Source organism: Neovison vison, chromosome 4, assembly GCF_020171115.1.
Source record: "Neovison vison isolate M4711 chromosome 4, ASM_NN_V1, whole genome shotgun sequence".
Lineage (NCBI taxonomy): Eukaryota > Metazoa > Chordata > Mammalia > Carnivora > Mustelidae > Neogale > Neogale vison.
Window position 1 is genome coordinate 10,748,156 of NC_058094.1, and position 15,321 is coordinate 10,763,476.

General features: G+C 40.3%; 1 protein-coding gene and 1 non-coding gene across 2 annotated transcripts in view; one reads left to right on the forward strand and one right to left on the reverse strand.

The window, feature by feature from the left end:
* ADCY8 (adenylate cyclase 8) overlaps positions 1-15,321 on the forward strand; it is a 217,319-nt gene that overhangs the window by 150,791 nt on the left and 51,207 nt on the right. Inside the window, exon 10 of the mRNA XM_044244935.1 lies at positions 14,746-14,947. Within this exon, the coding sequence (XP_044100870.1) occupies positions 14,746-14,947 (202 nt within the window). The remainder of the gene's footprint in view (positions 1-14,745; positions 14,948-15,321) is intronic.
* On the reverse strand, positions 2,168-2,275 carry LOC122905719. The gene has a single exon (XR_006384412.1). It is a non-coding gene; the product is annotated as a U6 spliceosomal RNA (small nuclear RNA).

The following is a 15,321-nucleotide window of genomic DNA, read 5'->3' on the forward strand; positions in this document are numbered from 1 at the left end:
TCATGAAATAATTGGTACCAGGTCTTACCATTGAAAAGTTACAACCTGCATTCAAACCCAGGAAGTCTCCCTCCAGAGTCTGGGCTCTTGCATTCTATCAGAAACAGACTTATATTGTATGGGCCATCGGTGCCAGAGCCAGCATTTGAACTTAGTTCTGGGTTGTCCATGGGCCAAGCTTTATGCTCTTCCTGTGAGAGAACACTCTGATTCCCATTTTGTAGATGAGGACTTATCCAAGGTCACATATCTCTATAATGGCTGAGCTGGGAATTGAACCCCAAGACAGAGTCTGTGCTTTTAACTACCTACCAACTCTGTACCAAAATCAGTAGTTCATTTTGACCAGATGGATTAAAGAAGAGTTTGTAGAAAAGGTAATATTTGGAGCTGAGCAGGATGAGATAGGAAGAGTAAGTGGAAGGGCATTCCCAGTTTATAAAACAGCACTGGCAAAGGCACAGGGGTGTGTGAAACGTTGTGTTTGTAGAGTAGTGGGCACTTGGGAAAGTCTAGAGTAAAGTGTTTTTGTGAGGATGTGATATGGTGGACACCACAGATGATGAAGGAGTGAGGTAGCACAGGCTCAGTGTCTGCGATGATGAAAGGTGTTCAAGCTAAGTAACACTCTGAGAATGACCATGCTTGACATTCTCTGGATTAGCAAGGATACTAGGAAAGAGAAAGGGACTCCATAGAGACGGTGGCCTAAGGTGGTGCATTTCAGAACCTCTCAAAACTCCCACATATCTAAAGAGCTAGATAGCAAAACCAAACACTTCATGGACTGTATTTACAACAAAAACAGATGAGATGATAGCCCCATAAGTTCCCAGATTGAAGTGGGTAGTGACAGTCTCCCAATAGCCCCAGGATTGTATGACATCAGCATCCATGTGGGTGGAAACAGAAACAAGCTAGTAGGCATCTGTCATGTCTGTGAACAAAAAAGCCCCAGTATAGCCAATAGATATTTACTGGGAAGTACCATAGGGAAAATTGAGGAAGCAGCTGGAAAGGGGAGGGGCTTGCCTAATCCAGCATCCAGTGAGTGCAAAGACCCACAGGAAGTCCTGAAAGGCTGGAACTGTCACATGCTGGGAATCCACCAGAACAACTACCCCATCTCCCTCCCAGGATAGCAACTTGGAAGGATCTGTGTGAGGGAAATCAAGAGGACTCACAGTAAAGACTATAGTGAAGAAGAAATACCAGGGTCATTGTAAAAGTGGAAAGAGAATGTAGCCATCACGCTTTTGAACACCACATGAAAGCAACTAAAAAGAGAGCTCCACAGAGGTGAAAAATAAACTCTCCTAAGCCACGCCCATTTCTAGAAGTTCAGTAAAATTAATCTGACACAAAAATGAGCAACAAATCATATTGGTGGCAATTCGATACCAAGTTATTATCAGATAAATGGGGGGGAAAGGTAGGTCGATTTCCTTACAGTAGATGAAAACATTCCAAAAGACAGGCCTATAATGTGTATCAAATCTATAATCCACTACCTCAAAAGAATTGAAGCACTTCATGTGGTTCAAGACAAGAAGTAACAACCTAAACCAGAAGTAGAAAAACAGAAATTCAACAAGAAAGCTCAGGAAGGAAATAAAAATGAGAATAAAGATTCATTTCAGAAATGAAGACCTAAGAAGAGGGAATATAGAGCACATAAACACAGCAAATAATGCCTTAAGATGAATAGAAGGTAAAAAGAATTTTTTTTAATCAAAAAGAAGAGTAATAGGCAGAGATCCCTTCCCCACACTGTCCCACAACACTGACAAGAATCCAGAAAACTAATGGTGGACTATAGCTGAAAGAACTGCGAGACACAGACTCTTTCTGAGGAGGAATTCTCAGGGGACCCCAGTTTAAGAGGGGAGACAAAAACCAGGATATGAGGAATTTGAAGCCACTTGTACTTATACAGCTACTGAAAACACTAAATGTAGCCCAGCTCCAAGGAAGATTTACTTAAATCCTTGCAGTAAAGATTAATTTGCCTCAGTTTCTTGAACCTGATATAATGTGACTGGTTTTCAACAAAAAATTACAAAGTATGCCTAAAGGAAATAAGAGACAAAGCAATCATTAGAATCAGACTCAGGGATAACAAAGATGCTGAAATTATCAGAAAAACAGTTTAAAATGACTATTTTTAGTGTATTAAGTGTTTTTCACAAATTTTCCCATCATCCTTGCACAGAGGCCATGCTAAATCTTCTCTGTATCATTCCAATTTTAGTATATGTGCTGCTGAAGCAAGCACAATATATTAAGTGTTCTAATGGAAAAATTAGACACTATGCAAGAACAGATGGGCAATAGAAGTAGAGAGAAACTCTAAGAAAGAATCAAAAATAAATGCTAGAAATAAAAACACTGCCACGGAAATAATCAATGAGCTCATTAGTAGACTCAACAAGGCCAAAGAAAGAATCAGGGAGCTTATTGAATATAGGTCAAGAAATTCTCAAACTAAATACAAAGAAAAAAAATAATAAGTGGGAAAAAAAACAGGTCAAAGCACTTACGAATCTATTTTAAACATAAAAACTCAAATGTGTTTAAAGTAAAGGGATGGAGAAGATATGCTTTGCTAACACTAATCAAAAAAAGCTGTAGTAACCATACTAATTTCTGTCAGAGTAGACTCAGAACAAGGGAAATTATCAGTGGTGAAGAGGACATTACATCATGACCAAAAAAACCCTCAATTCTCAAAGAAGACATAACAATATGTATGTTATTTCTTGTATCTACCTATGAAGAGTGTCAAAATACATGAAGATTAAATAACATATGGACCAACACAGAAATCTCAAGAGAAATTTCAAAATATTTTCACTTAAGTGAAAATAAAAATACAATGTATAAAAATGTGTAAGATACAATAAAAGCAGTGCTTAGAGGGAAATTTACAGTAATCAATGTATATATTACAAGAGAAAAATCTAAAATCAATAATCTAAGTTCTACCTTAGAAACCAGAGAAAGAAAAGAAATCTAAACCCAAAACAAGTAGAAGATAAGAAATCATATAAATTAGGGCAGAAATCAATGAATTTGGAAACAGGAAAATAATAGAAAAATCAATAAAACTGAAATCAGGTTCTTTGAAAAGATCAATGAAATCAATAATCTCTGGCCAAGTAAACAGAAGAGAGAAGCAGAGGGAGTGACACATACACAAATTACCAATATCACAAGTGAAAGAACTATTGATCTCACAGACATTAAAATGATTAAAAAAAATATGCACATAAATTTAACGAATGAGATGAAATAGACCAAGTTGTTGAATGAGACACAAACTACCCAGATCTACACAGGAAGAAAAGGTTAACGTGAAGAGCCCTGTATCGATTAAGAAATGGAGTCAGTGTAACTAAAAAATAAAACACTAGATCTTTCACTGGTGAATTCTACCAAAGATTTAGAGAAAAAATTAATACCAATTCTACACAACCTCTTCCAGAAATTAGAAGTGGAATGAACGGTTCCTAACTCATTTTAATGAGGTCAGAATTACCCTAATACCAAAATTCAATAAAGACTGAAAAAAGTCAATCTTTAAGGAAAAGAAAACTACTACTTAAAGAAAAAACTACTTAAAGGACAACTACAGATCAATATCTTTCATAAACAGAGACACAAAAAATCTCAACAAAATATTAGCAAATCAAATCCAATAATGTATGAAAATAATTACACACCATGACCAAACAGAATATATTCCAGATAGTTAAGACTTATTCAACAATTGAAAATCAAACAGGGTAATCCCCCCCATCAACAAGTTAAAGAAGAAAAACCATATAATCACGTCAATTGATACGAAAAAGTATTTGACAAAATCCAATGCCCAATTAAAGTATAAACTCTCAGAAAACCAGGAATGGAGGGGAATTTCCTTAACTTGATAAACACAATCTACAAAGAACCCATTGCTAGCATCATCCTTAGTGGTGGATAGACAAGAACATTTCCCCTGAATATCAGAAACAAGACAAGAATGTACTATCTCACTACAATTACTGAACATCATGTTACACATCCTCGCTAGTAAAATAAGACATCAAAATGGGGGGGAAAAGTATACATATGGGAAAGGAAGAAATAAAACTAGGTGTATGTGCAAATGACATGACTGTCTATGTAGAAAATCCAAAAAACTCCTAAAACTAATGAGCAAGTGTAGCAAGCTCACAGTATACAAAGTCAATATACAAAAGTCAATTGCTTCTCCCAATGTCCTCCATGTTCTTCCTTATGCTCCACAAGTAAGTGAAACCATATGATAATTGACTCCCTCTACTTATTTCACTCAGCATAATCTCCTCCAGTCTCACCCACGTTGATACCAAAAAAAATTAGTAATGCCCATTACAGAGAAGCTAGCAAGAAACATATAGAGATCAAAATTTATATTTTTAATACTTATGTGAACTATCACTCTTAACAAATTCATATTTTCATTTCCCTCTGCTTATAAATATATGTGGAAGCAATAACTACAATTTTGTTGAGCATTCATTTTTTAAAAAAAATATTTGTCTGAAATATTGTAGGTGCTTCAACAGGGGCATCTGAGTATCTCAGCTGGTTAAGCATCCAACTCGATTTCTGCTCAGATTAGGATCTAAAGGTCTTGGGATTGAGCCTTGCATTGGACTTGGAACTGAGCCTGCAGTCTGATTTCTCCCTCTCTCACTCTCTCTCTTTCTCTCTATCTCAAATAAATAAAATCTTTTAAAAAAGTGAAAAAACATCAATTACTTTCTCATATACTACCAAATAAAAATTAGCATTTAAAGTTAACTATTTTTAAACCACCAAAAATAAAATACTTAGGTATAGATCTAACAACATATATACAGGATCTGTATACATAAAACTAAACAACAACAACAACAAAGACAGTGGAATAAGTTTTAAAAAAGATGTAAATAAATTCTATGTTCATGGATTGAAAGACTTGATATTACTAAGATGTCAGTTCTTCCCAACTTCATCTATAGATTCAATTCAGTATCATTCAAAATCCCAGCAAGCTAGCTTGTAGATATCAACAAACTGATCCTGAAGTTTCTATGAGAACACAAAGGCTGTAGCATAACCAGTAAAATACAAAAAATAAAACCTAGAGTATTCACACTACTTAATTTTAAGATAATATAAATTAATATAATTATATTAATAATAAATAATAAATAAATAAAATTATGATTATATTAAGATAATTATAAATTAATCAAGAGCATGTGATATTGAAGAAAGAATAGAATATATTTTAACAGAAAAGCAAGCCCAGAAATAGACTCACTAATATATGTAATAATGAACTGGTTTGTGACAAGGTGCAGAGTCAATTCAATGGAGAAAAGATATTTTTTCAACAAATGATACTAGAAAAATTGGATGTCCATATGAAAACCCTGAAAAACAGTCTGAGGGGTTTGAAGTGGCGGGGGGGGTGGGAGGTTGGGGTACCAGGTGGTGGGTATTATAGAGGGCACGGCTTGCATGGAGCACTGGGTGTGGTGAAAAAATAATGAATAATGTTTTTCTGAAAATAAATAAATTGGAAAAAAAAAGAAAACCAAAAAAAATCTATACACAAATCTTACATCTTTCACAAAAATCACTGGAAATAGTTTGTATACCTAAATTCAAAATTATAAAATTTCTAGAAGAGAACATAGGAGAAATCTGTGATCTTGCATTTGGTTGTGAGTTTTTAGACATGATGCCAAAATCATGATCCATGAAAGAAAAAAATTGACAAGTTGGACTTAATTAAAATTAATATTTCTGCTGTGCAAAAAAAATACTGTTCAGAGAATGAAAGCTCAAGTCACAGATTAGAAAAAAACATTTTTAACTCACATATCTGATAAAGAACTGGTATCCAGGATACACAAAGAACTCTTAAAACTCAACAATAACAGTGTTTTGTTAACAACCCAATATTAAAAATAGGCAAAAGATCTGAACAGACACTTCTCCAAAGTAGATACACAAATATCAGAAGAGCATATAAGAAGATGCTCAATGTCATTTTCCACTAGAAAAATGCAAATTAAAACAATGACACTATACCACCACATACCTACTAACAACGAGGGCCAGAAAATAGGAAAGTATTAAAATATGCACACATACACACACACACACACACACATGCACACACAAACACAATGATGGGAGAATGTCAAAGGGACACAGGAGTTAACTGAGAGAATTGGGCTATCATCCAAAATATAAAATATAAAATAAATATCTGTTGGTGGAGAGAAATAAACATTGAATGAATAAATTAATTAAGAATAGAGAAATCTCCTATTCAGAAAAATCCCAAATAATTTATGTAGGTACTCTGTCCTCAATAGTAGAATTTAACTCCCCATTCCTGTGGGGTCGTGTGGCTATGCTAAACGGAATTTCCTTCTGAAGAGTACAGTATGGATGGAGGGAAAGCCTAGAGAAACAAGACAAACGTTCCCAGTCAGCTGATGAACATTAACACAACAGTGAGAAGTCATGTTGAATGAGAGTGTCACATAACCTCTGTGGTCTTCCTCTCAAAAACCCATAACTTAGTCATAGAGAAAGAAAAAGACAAATTCCAGCTGAAAAACGTCCTGGTCAGTACTCCTCACTACTCTCAAGGTCATTCAAAGCAAAGGAAGTCTAAGAAATCCATCACAGTGAGTAGAGCTTAAGGAGCTATGACAACTAAATTTGAAAGTGGTATCCTGGATTGAAGATATGAATACAGAAAATCCTATCAAGAATGTCCAACCCAGTATCTATGAGCCTAACAGAGGGCTAGACTGTGCTGTTGAAATAATATTCCAGTTTTTATTTAAAAAAAATTTTGGGAGATATGTATGATTCCAGGGCTGGGACAGGAAATATGCAAGACGAGCCTGGAACATCTTGTCCTACTAAAAAATAAGGAAGCTATCAAGTTGGTTCGCCATGTCTAAAGGACTTGGAACCACACTGAAGAAGTTCCCATTGTACCCAATGGAATAACTTGAGCCTGAGTATGGGTAATTGTTAAAACATTCAATGAAAACCTAGAAAATATTTTTAACTTTATGAGTTTATAATGACATTTTTAAAAGTTGAATGGATGATAGAGAATTGATGGGTTATCTTGGAAACAAGTAAAAAAAGAAAAAAGGAAGGAAGGCAGGAAGGACGGAAGGAAGGTAGGAAGATGTTTTCTCTCCCTCCTGCAAGAAGTGTACCATGAACTCACCAAATAGTAGGTGAGTGAAACATCATAAAATGACTCATGCTAATATTTTTTAAAGAAACTGTATAATTAAAATATTGTCATTTTTTCAACATCCCAATGAATTAATGGATCTAGGAATTGAGCATCAGAGGACATTATTAACACAAAAAAAGAGACAGCCATGTCTCCTGATGAGAGAAGAACAGAACATGTCTATAGTCTTACCAACAGGTTTAACCTAAGTTGGCTCAGCCCTTTGAATCCAGCTTCCAATCTGTAGGAATCCTGGAGGATAAAGGATGGTGAATGAGTCTGCAAAAGTAAAATCCAGACAGGGGAAATGCTATAGGTCAAGGGCACATATTCTTCAATAAAGACATTGTGAAGAAAATAAAGGATAAAGAGAGAACCTGCAAATTTTTTGAGAGAGTTAAAATATAAAACAAATTTAATATTAAAAATGGGCACAACTAAGTTATAGTGTCTAAATATAGATGATAAAACTATAAAGGAAAGGGAAGTGATTGGTTGGGAGTAGGAGAGAGGGTTGGAATGGAGCCTGGGGATGGGCTTTCAGAGTGCCCAACTAAGTTCTGTTTTGTGAACTCAGTAGTCATTACAAAGACAGGCATGTTATAATAGCTACTTAAGCTATACTTTGGTGTGGTTTCCTGTGTTTATGATTCATTTTACAATTTAAAGTCTTCAGTGAGAGAGAGGAGGAAAGATTGTGTACCTCTGCTAAATTGAATGCTCATTATGAATCAGACCTGTGTTAGATGCTGGGAATCTATCAGTGAACAAAGAAGACAAAAAAAAAGTGCTCTCATGAATCTTCTAATCTAGTGGTAGGAGCCAAAGAAATAATCAAAATATATGTGTATTTCTGGATGTAGATGCCATCTATGTAGCTACTTGTATGCTATATAGGGACACGTATGTAGCTATACCTGTGTTCTGCATATAGATAATGTATACACCATGCATGTAGATCTGTATTTGCTATTGCAATGAATGAATGAATCAGGAAAGGTACCAGGGAGTGCCATAAGAGGCTGGGTATCCTGACTCCCCAAGAATTATCTGGGCCCTCAGTTCTCAGGGATGGTCTCAGGGTTGAGCTGTGAGTGATGGCAGTGTCTTGTCGGATTCACCCAAACTTCCTGGACTCCCCTCTTGACTCCTGCCAGTGGAGAGTTGGGGGCCAAGAAGGGCCCCATCTGGTGCATGCTCCCTCCTGACTCCTGGATTCCCAAAAGATGTCCTTTATGTGACTCTTTGTGCTGGACACCGTGCTGGACACTGGAGGTACACAGTCCTGATCCCTAATATCATAAAGTTCACAGTATAACTGGGGGAAAGGCAATTAACTAAACAGCTAGAATATGGTACAAAGACTCTGAAGATCGGGCAAGTATATGGCGGAAGAGGGTGTGTAGGAGTGAGGTGAGGAAAACAGATCAAGGCAGTCTTCCCACAGGAGGTGACACTGACATCTTAACACCCCCACCCCCCCACCCCCGCCGAAGGACTTGCCAGGTCATGGGAGAGGACTAAGATGGAGAGGGCGGGAAGACTAGAAAGTGAGTGTCTAGAGGTGAGGGTTTTGTGAGCCTTGCTAAGGAATTGTGACTGGTTGGCAGTGAAGATATTATCAAAACTTTTCATCAAAGCCGTGATAGGGTCGATTTTGTGTTTAAAGGATCACACTAACATACAAAATGGAAAGTTGGAAGGGCCTATAGTTGGGAAGACCAGTAGAAGGCAGGTGCAAAACTCTGGGATGAGAAATGGTAGAGACAAGATAGTGGTGGTGGCCATGTGTGTGTGGGGGGACGGGGGGTTGGACCAGAGAGGAAGAATTTGTTAGATAGTCAAGGTGGAGACGACTGGGTTATGGGGAATGGGAAACAGAGAGGAGCCCAGGCCGAGCCGAGGGTCTAGACTAGCCCTGGGATAGAAAAGGTCACCGTGCCAAAGAGGAAAGGAGTGTGGCACTCCTCACAGCCTGGGCAGACTCCCCTCCCAAAGATCCTGACCAGGGAAGGTGAGCCAGCCCTGATGCTTGATTCCTGGCTTCAGGGGAAGAGACTGGGCTCCTCCGGCAGCAGATGGTGGGCTGAAATACCAGCCAGAACCCCAAGCCCATTTCCACAATTGAAGAGAAAAAACTGGCAATGAAGAAAACATCCCAAGCTGATCTCTGACCAGACAGGCCACATGTTGTGGGGACTGAGGTGCCACTTTGCCCCAGATACCGCACAAGCTTTCATTAATGTGTGCTTGTTCCCTCTCCAACTCATTTTATGTCTGATTGATTCTTTGCTTCTAAACAGATGGCAGGTGCCTTTCACTGGCATTTCTTCCGTCACGGAATTTTTAGCAGACGAGACAGGCTCTGCTCATATGACCACAGCTGACTCCCAGCTCCCAAAGCAAAGTGTAATGGACCCTGGCACGGAGAGTGCTGGCTCTGCTCTTTGCTCTAATTTCCTCGTGCACGCAGATGTTCCTCTCCCAGAGGGGTAAACTGAGGAAAGAACAGAAAATATCTTTTGTGATTATAGAACGGTGTAGCTCAGTCTGCAAGCATGGTGATGAGGGGCTGGAGGACAGAGAGGAAGATGCGGAAGAAGGAAGGAAAGAAGGGGAAAGAGAAAATATGCAAGCAAGAGAGGGAGGCTAGGAAAAAAAGGAAGAAAGAGTCCCTGGGTCTTATTACTTTCTATGCATTTCACTAGTTGCATGTACATACTTGACCTCTCTGAAGCCTTGATTTTCTCATCTGTAAAATGGGAATAACAATGCCTATTTCCCAAGGTTGCTGTAAGAATTAAAAGAACCATATCCATTTTGATAAATTCTGGTTCCGTTCCCTTTCCTGAGCCTTAGTATTTTCATCTGTTGAAGTGGCTAAGAATACCTACCTCTCATTGTTGCTACGGGGCTCAGATGTACTATTGGACTCAGGCTCTTTGCAGATTCTGAACAGTGGTATAAATGTCATCTTTGGGTATGACCCGACTTTCTGTTTCCTATTGCACCCCAAGCTGCTAGAGGCTGTTCACTCATCCCCATTGATCCCCGCCTTCCCAGCAAACACCTAGTCATGATACCAACCCAGACTCTGTTTTAAAGATGGGCTATGAAGAGCAATTAGAACTTAATGTCTAGAAATTATTTGGAGAGAGCTGTTTGCAAATCCCTTGTTATTTCTTTCAGACTCGATTTCAGAAATGAGAGGTTTCTTTCCCTCTTATGGACACCAACAATGCAAAGCAAATTCAGAATCCCTGGACACCTGAGTAGCTCTATAATTAGATTAAAAAACTATAATTGGTTGCTACAATGTTTATGTGTGCAAAAGGAGATGAGCACCGAGGAGCTAGGAGCTGCTGCAGAGATTCTTAGAGGAATTTTATAGGCAGTGCCAGCACCTTGCATCTTGTAATTAATACTTTTCCCATCAATTCTGGAAATGCGTTTGGTTTTCTGGACTCCACTGTGAATAGAGAACTAATGTTTCTTTGAGTTCATCTTATGTACTAGGCATACTGCCTTATTATTTTAACCTCAGAGCCTTCTTAAAAGGTGGGCTTAACAATTCTGGTTTTGCAGATTAAAAATCTGATACTCAGAAGAGTTAGTTACCTTGCCCAAGGCTGTACCACTGGTGAGGTTTTGGAGCTATGGGTTTACATACCTAGGGTTTTGTTTGCTCTTGCCACTCACTAACCCACATGCCTGCCTTTTACCTCCTGCCTCAGCTCCTTCAGGCTGCTGTTACAAAATACTACAGACTGCAGGCTTATAAACAGCTCACATGGTTCTCACAGTTCTGGAGGCTGGAAGTCCAAGATCAAGGCACTGGCACATTCAGTGTCTAGTGAGACATGCAGAGAGGGTTCTCACTAGGCAAAACTTATGGTAAATACTGGTATACAGAATGTGGTTGAAGTCAAGAGACCACATGGTGTCCATTCTGAATCTCCCGGATCTCTGCTTGTGTCCCCTACTCCGCCTTCCCATGCCAGTGTGGGTCTCACTGCTGCAAAAATGAGAAAGACCCCTCACCCCCAGCACCGAAGGAATGAAGAAAATCTGGGCAGTTGCCTGTTGGTACTTCCTGGGGACACCTGAGCTTCGTCGCTCAGGAGATGGCCGGTCTTCTTCTTACAGAGAAGGTCCTGGCTCTGGGTTCCCAACCATCTTAGCAGATCTACAAGGACAGAAGGGCCAGCAGCTGAAATTCACATAAGCATTGAGCTTTAACACTGGCCCTGCCAAGTCCCCTGAACATACCGGATGGGTGGTGGACTCCTCCTGGAGGTTGGAAGGGCTGGAGGGCGACTGAGAATCTCTTTCCCTATGAAGGCTGGTGAGGGGAGGAAGAGCATCTCCTCTCCCCACAAAAAGTGTAAGTCAATGAGTATTTATTGAGCACCGTCTGTGTGCTCAGCTCTATAGCAGGTGTCATGGGAGAACCCAGGGAAAAATAGCCTTGAACGATGAACAAGACATTCCCCCCAGGAGAGAGCACAGAAGGAGAAGCAAAGGGCACATGCCTGAGTGTTGCCCGTGGAGGGCAGAGGGGTTATGGGGGGAGCCCAGAGCAGCACCACTGGTCCTGCACATCACCATGGAGGACCATGGAGGTCGTAGACTATGTGCATGGCAGTGGGGGGCCACAGAAGAGTCTGAGGCTCCTGCTGAGTGGCTCTCAACATCCTCTTTGCCAGCTTTGCTTCTGCCTCACACTTTGAAACAAAGCATTCGCATTCCTGGGGGCTGCCTCACAATATTGAGAGGCATAAGCCTCGAAATTGGCCCCTTTTCTCCAGGGACTATCTGACAAAAGCGATCCTCCTTCATTTGCCTCCCCGGGTGCCCCAGAATAATGATGTGCTGTTCCAGGAATGTTTTTCCAGCCTGTTAGGGGGGAAGTTTCCTATCTGCCCAGAGCCCTCTGGGAACCCACTGCTGCACAGACCTTCTGTTCTTATCTAGAACTCCTGCAGAGACTTCCTGTCAAGGTGATCTATAAAACCAAAACTGTGCAAGTATTTTTTTTTAAAGGAAATATAAAACCTTCAACAGTAAAAGCTGGGGCTGTGGGGAGAGTGAATTTCCAGCCTTTGTGACGCATGAGCCTGCAAAGGAATTTGCCAGTCTTAGTTACCCAGCCCCACCCTTGCAAATGTCTTACCTCCTGGCTGTCCTGAAGCCATGCACTCCTCTCCTGCTCATTTGACTACATTTCCTAAATTCCTTTTGCTGCTTTCTCTCCTTCCAGCCCATCAATTTCTGTAGCTTTATCTGTGGTGCCTTTACTTCTTATTCTCCTTGGGCAAGCTCCTCCATTCTCACATCTTCAGCCAGCACCTGTTCACTCCAGACCCAGAGATCCACAACCCTTCAACTGCCTCGCTCTCTGCACGTCTCTAGAAGGATGATCCACAAACACTAGAAATTCAACTTGTCCCAAATCAAATTCATCATCCTTACACTCTATGGTCCAGCTTCTCTTCCTACATTTACCAGTTCAGATGGTAAAAACATGAGTGTCACCTTTAATGACGTCACTCTTCCACACACCTACACACACATACAGAAAACACGTACTAAGATTAACGCTGTGTCTTTCCCTGAACCTCCCAGTTATCCATGCTGCTACCTATGTCCTTCCCTTGGTAACTTGGACCCCAACTATCTAAACTTCTGCCAAATTCTTTCTCTTCTCTTCACTCCATCCTTCACCTCCCACCCTGGTTATCCTTCAGATACACAGATATGACCGTGTCCTTCCTGATAAAACATTTGGGATATCTGTGTATCACCTCCATGTGGAACTTTCTACACAGCATATATGAGAGCCCAGCACTCCCCAGCCCCACAGCCTCACCACCTGGGTTAGTGGAAGTTCTAAATATGCAGATCACTCTTACTCTTCTGCTCCTCGCTTTTCCTTCCCTAAAACCCTCTCTTCGACCTCCAAGTCCTTACCAAAATGGTACCCCTTTTGTGAAGCCTCCCTTGATTCCTTTTCCTGTTTTCTAAATGATGGTTGCTCAAACCCCTTTATAGATCATAGCATATTCTCCAATAGTTCATCGTGTATATGTCCACATTCTCCTCTAGATTATGATCTCCTAGAGGATGGGGAAGATGTGTCCTGGTGCCTACCACTGTATCTGGGAAGAAGATTATTGAATGAATAAGTAAATGACACCACAGAATCCCCAAAAAGATGACATGGGAGCACACGGGAGGTCTGTCACTCATCAATGGCACAGTGGACTTTAAATCCTAGCTCTAACATTAACCAACTCAGTGACCTCTGGGAAGTTGCTTTTCTCTGAACTTTAAATCTTCACCTGAAAAAAGAGAACTCAAGAGACTTCATAAGTCTGTAGAAAGGAATAGAAATCAGCTATTATATAAAGTGCTTAGCATTGGGTCTAGCACATAGTCAGAGCTCTGTGTATTACTGACACTAATGTCGTTAATAACAAACATGGGGAAGTCCAGGCAGAAGGATAGTAAGACATTGTTAAAAGCTGGGTCTATCTTCATTCACCAAGTGTCTGTTGGTTGAGCATCGACCGCTGGAAGATGCTGAAGCCAAATGGATGGACTTCACTGTAGAGATGGAGGAGCCACAGGTACCCTTCAATGTGTAACAGCTGGCTGGCAAAAGAAAGGCAGAGAAGTGAGACACAAATGGCTGGACCAAGAACAGAGAATGAGGGATGAACTCCTAAGGAGAAGAAATATACCTGCTGAAAGATTGGTTGGTAAGGAGAGGAAGCAGTCAAAGATGGCTCCAGAGATGGGCTTTGAAATCACCAAGTTGCTGGAAACAACCTGACACCCAAGAGAAATGTCCGTAGACAGGGGCTACCATGGAACAGAGCTTTGGTGAGACCTTGAAGCTCAAGATGTGTACTTGGGAGTGATGTTGAAGCCTTGGGCAAGGATGAGTTCTCCTTACCTACAACTCAAATTGCACCCTTACCCATCTCCAATGGCACATGGTATATTCCCTGCAAATCTTCGTAATCACTAACCAAACTGAGCAACTTGAAACAGGTGCCAAGTTCAGATCATGGCATCAGAGTAGACCAAGAGGTAAAGTGTTTCATAAAAGCTCCCTCAAAGGAGAAAGAGCATGTGGGTCCCTTCCACAGTGGGGATATTGAGATAAAATTCCAGTGGTATGTTGCCTTCGCAGAGTTGCCTAGTGAGAAAGATAATGATATAGGAAGCAAAAAAGAAAGGCGGGGGTGGACAAGAACAATAAATAAAGCCAAATTTGATTGTCATTTCAAAGTTTCTTGATAGAATATTCTAGGGATGGATATAATTAAGAAAAGGTCTCCTGCTGATTTTTCTTGAACAAACAGAGCTTTAGAGAATTATTGGGTTCCAGGAATGGGGAAGGGCAGTCATGAATGATGCCATGTGACCCAACATTCTGGGTTTCCCTGCAGGGTGATGCCAATGGCCATCCAGTTTTCCATCCTGATTATGCTGCACTCGGCTCTCGTCCTCATCACCACAGCAGAGGATTATAAGTGTTTGCCCCTCGTCCTCCGGAAAACTTGCTGTTGGATTAATGAGACCTATTTGGCCCGGAACGTCATCATCTTTGCATCCATCTTGATTAACTTCCTGGGTGCCATCTTGAATATCGTAAGCATTCCAAACCCAACCCTCTGGCTTCTCATGTGCAGGCAAGAATGAAGGATTTATGGAGCCTGTGGCTTCTTGCATTGCCTTTCTTGGTACCACTTACCTTCAAGTGCCTGGTGCAGCCACAAGCTTAGGGACAGAGAACAGAAATGCAGCTACTGTTAGAGCTGTGCATTTTACTAGTGGCAAATTATCACTTCCCAGTGGGGGAGATTATCTGCTCCAAGGGAGCATAAACGTCCTAAATTTCTGTATTGTCAGTGACCAACCAATTATAATTGTGAATCAGAGTTCCCTTTAAGTACCTACCTGCTATGTGCCATGCACTGAAGGAGAAGCTGTACTCGTTTTTCTTATTAAATCCTCACATAAAC